This window comes from Mesitornis unicolor, unplaced genomic scaffold (assembly GCF_000695765.1).
Source record: "Mesitornis unicolor isolate BGI_N332 unplaced genomic scaffold, ASM69576v1 scaffold16504, whole genome shotgun sequence".
NCBI classification, from domain to species: domain Eukaryota; kingdom Metazoa; phylum Chordata; class Aves; order Mesitornithiformes; family Mesitornithidae; genus Mesitornis; species Mesitornis unicolor.
In genome coordinates this window covers 24101-36417 of record NW_010179553.1, presented here as the reverse complement: position 1 = coordinate 36417, position 12317 = coordinate 24101, and the positions used below count along the sequence as shown (strand labels likewise).

Sequence of the window (12317 nt, the reverse complement as noted above, 5' to 3'; positions counted from 1 at the left end):
TGTTAAAGTAATACACAATTGAAAATTAATTATCTAAAACTGTTGGATTGCTTTAAATCTGTAATTTCAGCACAGTGCTACATAGAGTTCAATCTTGAAGGCTAAAATCAAGAATTTTTGATTCTTATTCTAACATAAGCAAAGCTCATCTGCACCTTCTCTCACACCTTTTAGCAGCATAGTCAGCTTTATAAAGAGAAAAAGGCAAAGTATTACCGTAATTTACATATTCTAATAATTTTTCCAAGGCATCAAAGGACCCAGCTTGAAATTCCTATAACAAGTGACAAAAATATATTAACATATAGTTGCATTTACATTTTCAAAAAATTTTTAGTTAGTATTAAGTTGGCCTATGAAGCAGTAGTAAAGTGCAAGATATTTGGTATAATATCTAGTGATTAGCTTTTGCTTCTGTGGAATACAAATGAGTAAGCCTGGCTCTTCCATTGACAGACATGGTGCTGGATGGAGGACCAACCTGGAGGCAGTGGGGGGGAGGGGGGAAGAGGAAAGAAAAGAGAAATATTAATCTAACTTTTCAGACTTTTCTCTCTGTAGCAAGTTACACAGTATTACCTCAAAGAAGCAGAAGTACTGTTACTTCAGTTAGCATTTTTCTCATCACCGTGAAAGATCTCCTATGTGACTTCTGAACAAAGCACATACACCACAGAAGTGGAAATACAAGAAATTACTTAAAAAACAGTATGTTAAACAATATGTTAAAAAGCATATTTTATCCTACCTAAAAATTCCACATATAAAACTATTCAAAACACTCATAATTTTAAGTCCTTCTCCAGACCTGGTTGCAAAGAAATTCTTAAAAAACCACCACAGAACCAAACACTTTTTTAAAAAATACTGAATAGAGCTGCTTTCTAATAACTTCTTCTAATGCTCCTTTATACCATGGTAAAGTTTCTTTTATCAGGTGCAAACTACAACTTTTAGGATAGACAGCAAAGTTCTGATTTTCAGGGGAGCTTCACACACCACAGCACACAGTTTACTAAACACAAGGAAAGTATTCTGGTTAAAAAGAAACATCACTTGACCCACTTTAGGTTCGTAATTACTGAGGGCCCTACTGAACAGAAAAGATCAGCGACACAAAAGGGCACAGATCTCAGCACTGCATACTACATATTAAATAAAACAGGGGAAAAAGTCAAAGAATTTGGCTTGTGGTGCCAGCATATTTTTCCTTTTTTTATGATTCCTTCACAGAGCTGAAAGAAGGGAGAGAATGGTAAGAAGTAAAAAGAGAAGCAAGCACCTGACAAACCTCTTTCACAGTTCAAGTGGATCAGGTTATCACTCCTTTTACCGAGTGCCACACACTAGTGGAAGCTATGAGGTGAATGCATTTAAAAAGTCTTTTCAATACTGGAAATCACTTTTGAGTGCTATTAAGTTATTGACACAAAATGCTTAATTTATCTGTCTTACTACAGTTCTCTGTGTTAAACATAAAATGAGACCACGTTTTTATTAAATTTGCCATAGGCCAAAAAGCTTCTCTTTCTGCTGTCAGAAATACCTGTACCACAGAATATGTGCTCTGGGTAAGAGTGAAAAGAACAGCATGTACGATTTTATGTTTGGAAAAATTTCAGTGGGTTCTTCACTGCATTTTTTTGTGTTTTTTCAGAGTTTTTTTAAAGCCTGTTTCAGATTTCTGTGTTGCAGAATGCCCTTTTTTTTCTTTACACTTACAGCATCTTCATTATTATAATTTCTCCTTAAAAAGTATAGCCCTCTCCTCACCTCCAGCCTCAGCAGATACTATAGTAAGAAAGAACATCTCCCACCCACAGATGAGAAAGGGAGGGGAAAAAGGGCTTCAATCACCATCTCCCTCTATTTCCCCATGCCATTCTTGTACCTAGATGGATAAGGACTATATGGCATCAAATTTACCCTAAGAACATTTCTATTGGAAAAGAATGAATAACCATATAATCAAGCTTTTGTTTTCTTTCTAGTAGAAATAGACTACTTTAATTTTGAAAAGCACATTATGAATTTCATTTTTTAAAACAGCTATAAGCTACTGTGCCAACAGCCATGCCTATGCGTATTTCCCATAGAGTCATAAAACAAAGTTCACATACCATGCAAAATAAAGTTCAGTATTATTCAGAATGTAATTATGCATTGGAGAAGGACCCCCTCCCTAAATAAAAATATGTACAAAATCCAAACAATATTTTCAGTAAAGCACATAGATTTGACCTCTAAGTTACTCTGAACAAAACAGTATTTGCTTAATCTTACCCTGTTTGTAAAGTGGCTACCGTTACTGACATCTAGTTAGAAGTAATACTGCGGTGTATCGTGTACCACTTTCACTGACTAGAAGTCAAAAACTACTTAAGCACACTTGTAACCTTTCCAGGAAACTGAATCTTCTTACTGAGTGCAGAAACGAGAGGAGGTCTACTAGTCTGTTGCAATACCACAATAAAACAAAACCTCATGCATGGAATGGATTGTTTGTCTCTGAACATCCACTGAGAGATTTTGAACCTAGGGAATCACAGACTTTCATAAAACCAAAAAATCCCTCCCATCTACCCACCCCACACAATTTGTTTCTTTCAAATTTCAAGTGAGATAAGGAAGAGAAATAAGAACTACTGAATTTCTCTAACCTTCTGCAATGGAAAATTATTCTTCTATGCAGAATGCACAATACTAATGCTGGGTCAAGAACAGTCTGCTATGACTGTTGACAAAACATTGAGAAATATGTCACTAATACTAAACAGCAGCAGGAGGCTTGAAGTACATTTCAGAAGAATTAAGGACCTGATAGAGCCTAATAAACAGAAAAATAAGATCTTCAGAACTTATGTGCTATCTACCTGCAAAAGACTGCAGCTACTTCAGGTCTGGGGTGAAGCTGCTTAGCGTATGTCTAAAACCATACCACTTCAAACCACACAAACAAAACCAAATAATTGAGTATGTCCCTGATTTTATGAAAGAGATAACTAATTGATAACTTAGAGATTTCTAATTCATTTCAGGAAGATTTCTGATTGTATTTGTACTCTTTGAAAATATGGACATACAAAGCTTTGCACATGCATTCACCATTTTATTCTGAAAAACTGAGCTCTCCTCCCCACCTCCCTTTCCATTGTTAGAGACCTCCTGGCAGCACTTTGTGCCAAAGCTAACTGCTTGTAGTGTCAGGCATTAATATGGTAATTTTGAAGGAAGTACCATGAGTTCATTGTTGTGGATGCAGTGATGAAAACTCACCCTTTTCAATTTGGCAGCAGCTTCTCCAGAGCGGATTGCAGTCAGCAAGCTCTGGTGGATCTGTTCTGGGTCAGAGCGCTGGAACGTCATCGCAGCTTTAGTGACAGGGGGTGGGTGGTCAGTGGAAGCACCTGACTGCGCCTGACTCTTCTGCTCGCTATTCACATTGCTGCCTTTCTATAAAGGGAAGAAGTGGGAAGGAAAACAAAACAAAACCCTTTAATCTCAATTAGTCATAAACGGAAAACAGTCAACCTGGCACAAGTTTGCATATTAAACTGCCACCGTTCTAGCATTTACTTCATTCGAAATTTCAGAGATCTGCCACATTTCCACTACAGCACATAGTTTCTCCCTTAGATAATTATGCCAGCAAAATCTTATTACCCTGTTCAAGTGTTTGTGCCATGATCACTTGAAGCCAAACTGATCACAGTACTCAGAATTAAATTTAAGAAGTCAACACGCAGAACCATAAAGAATAAATCATAAGCACTCTGAAGATAAAAATAGGTATATCGAGTATACATGATTACATTTAATTTACTGTTGTTTGAAGTAGAGGATGCTAATAATGGCAAGAGATAATTTCCAGTAATTTGAATTACGGTGTTTTCACTTTAACATTCCATGTTTTCCTGTATTTCATCCGAATACTGTGCTACTGCTAGACATGTACCACAGGGTGTTCACATTGTATACAAACAGCACTTTATGATCCAGAAGCAGATCAAAGCCTAGCCTCTAGACTAGTCACACTAGATGACAGTGGATCAACAGTCAACCAGTATTAGAAATAAAGGTTACCTTATCCATTAGACTATTCTGTGACCCCCCTGTTATGATCTGTAAGGAAGGGCTTTTCACTTGAGACATGGAGATAGCTGAGGAGAATTCAGCTGTTGAAGCAGCAGAGGGGAGTTCTGCAGGAAATTCCTCTCTTGGCGCCTGGCTAGTGATTGTACGTGTCTTATTGAACGACTGTGACCTTTTGACTGCAGAAGAGACAGCAAGAGCAAAAGGGGATGGTCTCGAACTAGAGTACAGCTTTGGAACTGCAAAAGTTCTTAGAGTTCTTAAGTACAATGGTGCTGGCGGACAGGAGGGAAAACTTGAAGGTATATTGCTTTTAGCAGGAGAAGTGGAAGATTCAATTTTTTTTCCATCATCGACTTTTTCTTCATCTGCTGGAAGAGAGGAAGTACTTGTTTTATGTAAAGTTAAAGAGGTTGGATCAGGTGATGAGACTTTTTTTCCCATCTCTGTAATTTTAGCTTCATTTTGAATGGAATGAGGAGCACAAACAGTACTTCTGGCAATTGCAGATGTCACATAGTGACCTGAAGCTCTTCGTTGCATCTGCAGATAAAAAGAACTAGGCTTCGTTGTAGGACTTAATGCATTTGACTTGTCCTGAGTCTCAGGAGCAGCATTTGTATTATCCAAGCTTAGCATGAGTGGGACACGCTGTTTGGAAGACTCTGTTTCCATCCAGTTGCTCTCAGTAGTAATCACAGCTCCAGACATCACAACGCGTTCAGAAATGCTGTTCGCTCTGTGCAGCAGAACCTTTGCTGCTGCAGGTTCATTCTGTGAACCAACCTGTAAATGACCCACACTTTTTGGAAGATGAGGAATTTCAGCCTGCACTGTGATTTCTTTGGAGTCTTCATGCTTCAGAGAGTTTTCGAAAGTAGATACCTCTTGATCCTTAAAATCTGATGGAATTTCTGATTCCCAGCTCTTCATTATTTCTAAGGATTTTGGAGGCACTATTTTATAAGTAGTCATTCCAATTTTTGGTATGTAATCTCTTGTAATTTCATTAGCAGGCCTCCGTTTAGGTTTGGTGTCCTGTCTATAAAAAGGGTAATCTTTTACAGGAGAGCCATCTGGAGTTTTTGCAGTTGTTTCTGGTGAAGGGAAATTACTGCCATTTATACAAATGTGACTCTGATCTCTTACAGGAATTGCTTTTTCAGGGGTAACTTCTTGTGTCTCAAGATTTTGCTCCATTAAAGTACCTTCATCCTTTTGTATTCCATGCAGCACTTGAAGAAGGGGGTTGTTTATATCTGTGTTGTGTTGAGGGACCAGTCCTCTGAATCTGGATGAGTCACAACCCTGAGAAACAATAATTTCTTTCTGTGTAGTCCTTCCCAAATTGCTATCTGATGGACCTGCCTGGATTGCCACATCCTGAGTTTTCACTGTGTCCGAGCTGGTTTGATTTGTTTTCTGATCTTGCTTTTCTGGAATCAGTTGAGGATAATTCCTATGACTTACAGAAATGTCATTTTTACATGGCTGGCAGTTCGATAGTCTGTCACCTTCAAGCTTGTTATTTTCTCTAAAATCCACTGTTTCAATTTTGGCTGTCTGAAGTTCTTTCCCTTCTTCTGTTGTTGGAAGGAGTTTTGTATCACTGTGATCTTTAGGTTAAAGAGAGATTCCAAAATTAATACAAATGCCAAAATGATTCAACTTTCCCCCTTAGATCATGAAGCCCCATATCCAATATATTTAACTACAAGGACTAGCTCCTCACGGATATTAAAGTTTTCCTTAACACTTACTTTTAAAGGCTATTTAAAGATATACTTACCTTTAACTAATATTGCCAAATAATAGTATTCTACTAACTCAGATATTCTTCCTTAATTGACAGGCTACTTATGGCATGCATAAACTTAACAGAAAACTCTATTCTAGAATAATGTAAAAAGTGCTAATGAATTTCAGTTGATTATATAGGTAATCAGTGAATCAAGTGCTCAAGGACTACTGAATATTAAGTTAGATGCATTTTTTTATTCAAGTTCCACACTTATCTGGCTTCTGTTCCTTAGTTTTAACATTACAAATGTTGTATTTGTCAACTACACCTTATGTATTTGTACATGAGAACAACTGGAAAACATACAGACAAAAGCAATTTTCCAACTCTATTTTTCCAACTGTTTCACAGGTCTGATAAATCAATTTTCTGCCCTGGACTAAACACACATAGTTCTCTCCAAAACACAGGAGTATTTTGGTCAAATTGTTTTAAACACAATATTGGGGAAATTTACAGTCTTTAGAAATAACCATTTGCGGTGGTATTTTGGAAAAAAAAAAGTAGTTCAAACTTATACATATACAAAGCTTATACAAAGGTGGTTAAAACATATAAACAGGACTCATACAGTATGTTGTTATGATTTACGAACAGAGGTGTACTGCATATAAAAGACTATGGAAGGCCTAATATATAAATCTGGAAATCAGTGTCACAAAAGCATAAAATAAATCAGTCGGGTCACTAAATCCACAGGAAAATTTATGATCCATTAGATGCACAGGATGTTATAATTTCTTTTCAAATCAGTGTGTCGCTTTGTTCTATTTGTATTTAAAAATATTTGCATTTTCATGCAGAAAATTCACACTAATTCCGTAACGAAAGAACAACGGGTGGCATTTCCATGCCTGGTGTGGGGCAGTGCACGTCACACCACATGGCAGGATAACCTCTGTGTCCAGACCCGCTCTGCTCTGCACTGCTCCACCTGTACTGCCTACAACAGTGTGATGCAGCTTTGACTACTGCTACAGGAAGTAATAAAAAACCACTGAAAATAAAATCACAAAAAAATAAAACCAAAACTACAGTCAATTCTTGTCACCTCAAAGTGTATACACCAGCTAGAGAAAGTATAAAGAAAAATAACCTGACGATTAATAACCTGACAATTAAAGAGTTTGACTGTATTGTCATTTTTTTTCAAAAGAATACAAAAGTTCTCTTCAACCTTGTTTTGAAGTATTAAAAATGAGTGGGAACTACTCACCATCATTTTTGTTTTGATCCAACATTTTAAGCTTCCTGTCTTTTTCAAATGCAGCTTGCTCACTGCTTATCTGAGTCTGTAGTCCTCTGCAAAGCACAACAGTACATTAAATATGCTGGTATGTCCAAACACAGATGGACAAAATAGAATCACACTGCCAAACACTGGAGTATTCAGCAGAATAGACTGAATTTTTTTTAAAGAAGAGGAAATGCTGGTATGATATTTTACCAAAATGACATGCAGCTTCACTCTCTTCTGTGTAAGCAGATGATCAGTTTTCCTTTCCCTTCTTTTCCTCCTTTTGTTTACTTCTGCAGTTTGAACAAGGCCCAGTTGTTTCCAGTAACAACTCAGTTTCAGTGAAGCCACAAAGGTGATTGTTTATAATTCATATAACAGTGTTCTTAGTGTTCTGACACCACAACATTTAAAACATGTCCTTGATTTTGTCCCCAACATGATATACAGGAAGCTGCATGAGGTGCTGGCTGCATATGAACATACGTGCCGTGCAGAGTTTTCAAAATAACAACGCAAAATTGTGTGTAATTTTCAAGAAATATCTTGAGAACAGCAAAGAAATAGGCATCAAATGTATCACTTGCATACTAAACATTTTGCAAATGCATACAGTTTCTGTCCTCAGATCACGGTGAACAAGAGAACTGCCCAAATGCTGGAAGAGCCCTTTATCTCTTGGGAGGGAAATGTTAAGTGCTTGACTCAAAAAGGTAAGTGAAAAAAGGCCAAAATACTCAAAATCTCTCTTTAAAAAAAATTAGAAATTCAAATTTACATCTCTGTTAAGATATTTTATTTTCTGTAGTTACAAATACTGGTATTAGGAACATCCCAATTCATTTATCACATCAAATATATTAGTTGTCAGGAATCAGTGTCTTAAGTAGAAAGATCTGCTTTTAATCATTTACAATTATATATTTCTCCATAATCATCCATTCTCATGTTGCTTGTCCAAAACACACTAAGTGTCCAATAAACCACTACACAGGAGCATATGCATTCAAAATTATTGTTAGAAGAAAGTTAAAGCTCAGTCCTGTACTCCATACTCCTGCTTATCTCCATTCCCGTGAGCACAGCTGAAGGAATGAACTACAAGGATTCACAACAGGCTGAACTGTTTAAAAAACAAACTGACAAACAAAAAGACCAAGGGCTACAGAATATCATTACAGAAATCAGTGGGTTTGACTGGAATATTACACATATCTCTGGTTTGGTTAAAAAACAATTCTTCAAAGTAACTACATATTACATAAAAGATCTGCATTATTAAAAGGTTTCCAGAAATATAATGTCAGAGAAACCTTAGTCCTCATTCTGGAACCCCTGTGATATTTCAGGAAAGAAAAGATTGCCAAACTCTAAAGTTAGGGGTCAGTGCACACCGGACCATACTCACCAGGACTGTCGGCCATGAAAGGCTATTGCAGATTTGTGGGACAAAAAAAAAAAAAAAGAGACATCCCCAGGACAATTGGCCAAATTGACCCAGTAACACAGGTCTGATAATCTGCAAGTTCAAGACAACTTAAAAATAGCATTTGGCTGATCCTCCTCCTTGTAGATTGCCATAGAGCAGACACACCCAAGCAACCGGCACAATATTTGTCAGGACAGAGCACCAAAGATTTTTGCAAAGCCCCATTTGGCCTTGGACTGACAAAAAAGACCCTTGAAATACACGTCAAAGCTCTCTGTGCTACCTTGAAAGTTCTTGGCTACTAGAGCATTCACACATTTTGGCTTCAGCACAATAATTGAAATAGTTCTTTCAATTTAAAATGGGAACAGTAGCCAGTTTAGTTGCCCCAGGGAACAGAGAAATAGTGAATTACATTAACACAATGGGACTTCTCTGGACAATCAACATTTATTTCAAGCAGGCACGAACTCATGTTGGAAACCTGCTGAGTCAGGTAGTTTAACAAACATGCTGAAGGGCAAAGGTACAGCATCACCAAAAGGGAAAAAGAGCAGTTAAGAAAACTAATGTGTTTATTCTTTAAAAAGAAAGAATTAACTTGTTTTCCTGAGAGCAGATGGATTGAGACAGGTCAAGAAAACTGGCTAACATATAAGGAAAAGATAAAAGAAAAATTAAAACCAAAGTAAATATGCAAGCAATAGATAACTGTGCCCAGAAGAACAGAAATGGCCGATCACCTGGTTTTCCTCAATTTGTAAATTCTCATTTAACTAATCAATCCAGATTTTTATTTGTAGTAAATATGTTGGGTATTTTAGAAGCAGGTTCAGCTTCTGTGGGATCCGGCTGTCTGCATAGTAAGGAAAGAGAGGCTTAAACAGAATAGCCTGGAGAACACTTCTTTGTAATCTTTGTTGAAAAGCTTCATGAATTACTCTGTACAGAAGACTGCTACAATGAAAGCTAAGCATATCAAGCTCATTCCTCACTCACAATTCTCTATTCTGCGCTCCACAATGAAACAGTACTCTACATTTTGCCTCCCCCATTCCCTCCCCAATGCTCCTTTCTTTGTCACAAAACGTACTTACTTGCCATCTGTGCTCATATTTTCTTGTTTTTCTTCCTTGAAGCTTTGTGAGTTGTCTACCAAAACACTGCCAGGAACTGGAGCTGGTGAAGCAGGATCATTTCTTTCAATTTCCAACGGCACCTCGGCAGAGCTGAAGGCTGCAGTAACCTCTCCTGTCCTGAGAGAGGTATTTGTACTTTCACTGTCCTCTCTCTGTTGCACAACCATCTCTTCTCTTTCATCAATTTCTTCCAGGTTGTATTCTGAGCTCCTTACACCTGCACTCACATAAAGAAGAAGAAAAAACAACAACAACAACAAAAACCAAAAAATCTCAATGCAAGGTGTAGATACAAAGAGACCGTGAAGTCAGCCTAAGGAGTTTAAAGAAGGAAAACTGACAAGACTTCACAATTCAGGCCAAAAAAAAAAAATACTCAGAGTTTTAACTTCACAGCATTTTCTTCTTCTTTCCAGTTCTCTCTTTTTACATGTGAGAATATGCTCATCACCATGCCACTGTATTTCTACATCTGTAACTACTGTATAACATTTGCCTTGTTTAACCCAAGTACTGGATTAGGATAGATCAAAATATATTTAACAATACTGTAATCCAAAATTTCATGGAGGCAGTTTATTTCACCCAGATTTCTTAATACTTTCATTAGCTCTCCAATGAGTTTTAAAATACACAGTTCCTTTATACCAGATATCTTTTATATCTCTAATATACCTATACTATATATAGGTATGTTAGAGAACTAAAGAGCAAACCAAATCTCAGTTTTACCTGTGGTTTTCACCAGTTTGCTTGCCACTAGCAAAAACTTCCCGTAATCATCCAAATATATTAAAACACAGAAGTATCTTGTGCCGTACTCTGGGTTACACCAGAAGTGCACAAAAATAAAGTACAGAGGAAAGCGCTAATCCATAAAAATAATGAGGTGTTCAGCTAGAGCATAGTTCAAACTAAAAGGTTTAGTTACTGGATTAGAGCACACATAATTCAGTGTACTTCAAGTCAAACTAATAAATATGCCTATTTTGATTTCCAGAGGGACTAACCAACTCTAGCTTCACTTCCCTGCCAGGAATTTTCCTACAACAAGATGATGATTCACATTTTTCAAATATTAGTAAGTAGACCATACAATTAACCTCTTGGCTTTGCAACCTGCATTCTGTAACACAAAGAAAATAGTAATTCCATCTATACAGTGCAATATGGTGCCATGGAAGGCTACTGGCAAGAGCTGAGCCATATAAGCAGTGCACTCTGCCTGACTTGGCCAGGGCATACCCGTCAGCTTTGCATGCACCGATACCTGTTTGCAAGGCACAGGCTTTGCACTTGGACTATTAGGTGTCAGGCCTTTCTAAGTTGCATCAGTAAATTTCCAAGTGTAAACCACGTCTAACAATGAAAACGAAGTACAGGCTTAAAGCAAGCAATACTGGAAAGTAGCAGATCCCAGAATACAAAAAATCCTGGACTGACATTTTTGTACAGACTGGTATCCTACAATGCTTCCAGTACTTCTAGAGAAGTACCTTGTTGTAGAAACATAATAGAGGACTGTATGCATTGGAGAAAGTCTCAGTACAGAACAGAAACGGATTTTTCCAATAGGGTCATTAGTTAAGAGTTCAGCAATACCAAAGTTACTCATTCACAGCTACAGAGCAACTATGAATGGCAAACATTTTACTATTTAATTCTAGGTTTTTGTATTGCACTCTTGCAATAAAGCTTTGTAGTTATACATTAAGCAATGTGATCAACATGTGTCACAGCATTGAACAGAGGTGATTTAGATCCCCAGGAAAAGAGGGGCAAGACTGCAAAGCGGTGCGGGTGGGAGCAGTAGCAGAGCTAGTGTTAGCAGTATGATTTTATGTGTACAAAGATACATGTCACAAAGCACAACACATAACACTGCATAACAGAATGCGGGCAAACATCAAACCTGATGAGGCTATTCCACAGCCCATAACCAGCTCTCAAGAACACTGTCTCCTTCACTGATGGGAACTATTACACCATGGGTCTGAGCCATCACCAGCCACAGGAACAAAGACCAAGACCTTCAGTCTAAATACTCAGTGGAAACCTGAATTATACAACAAAGCACAGCCAGGACTTCTGACAAGACAAATGGAAGCATTCTGGAGCTGCTATGGCTTCGTGCCCAGGCACTGCTGTCATCTCAGCCATTTTTCCTCTGGAGAGGAGTATAACAAAGGCTGAGTTGTATCTATACTGATGGGATGGAAACTCAGCTTGGGTTGGTAGGAGACATTGCTGACGTTCCTGCTACATGAAAGTCTGTCCTTTTCTGTCCTAGAAACACTTCCAAGCTCTGGAGTGGACTGACCTGACCTGCAAATGTATAATGCCAAACAACCCTCACACTTATTCCAAAGTGCTCTACTTCATTTGTCAGCATTAACTCCAAGCAAGGCTGGTATTATTTCAACTTGTGGTTTTTCACCTGTTGATACACTTGATACAAAACCAACATTTAACAGCCATCCTTCAGTTACATCACACAGCTAAATCCCCAGAGGAACAGTTCAGATTTTATGAGTTGTTTCCAAACCCTTAGAGTTTTTATATGCAACATATCTTTAGGAAGTACTTACGGCAATTCTGGCTACGTCCTCTTGCCTTATT

The 12317-nt window shown here is 37.7% G+C and overlaps 1 protein-coding gene across 1 annotated transcript in view; it reads right to left on the bottom strand.

Annotated features, from left to right (window-relative positions):
* Window positions 1-373: 373 nt before the first annotated feature.
* COBLL1 (cordon-bleu WH2 repeat protein-like 1) overlaps window positions 374-12317 on the bottom strand; it is a 35771-nt gene continuing 23827 nt past the window's right edge. Inside the window, exons 9-14 of the mRNA XM_010182832.1 lie at window positions 9657-9915; window positions 7110-7195; window positions 5882-5887; window positions 4084-5708; window positions 3277-3453; window positions 374-481 (exon numbers count right to left, since the gene is read on the bottom strand). Of these exons, the coding sequence (XP_010181134.1) occupies window positions 395-481; window positions 3277-3453; window positions 4084-5708; window positions 5882-5887; window positions 7110-7195; window positions 9657-9915 (2240 nt within the window). The 3' untranslated portion in view covers window positions 374-394. The remainder of the gene's footprint in view (window positions 482-3276; window positions 3454-4083; window positions 5709-5881; window positions 5888-7109; window positions 7196-9656; window positions 9916-12317) is intronic.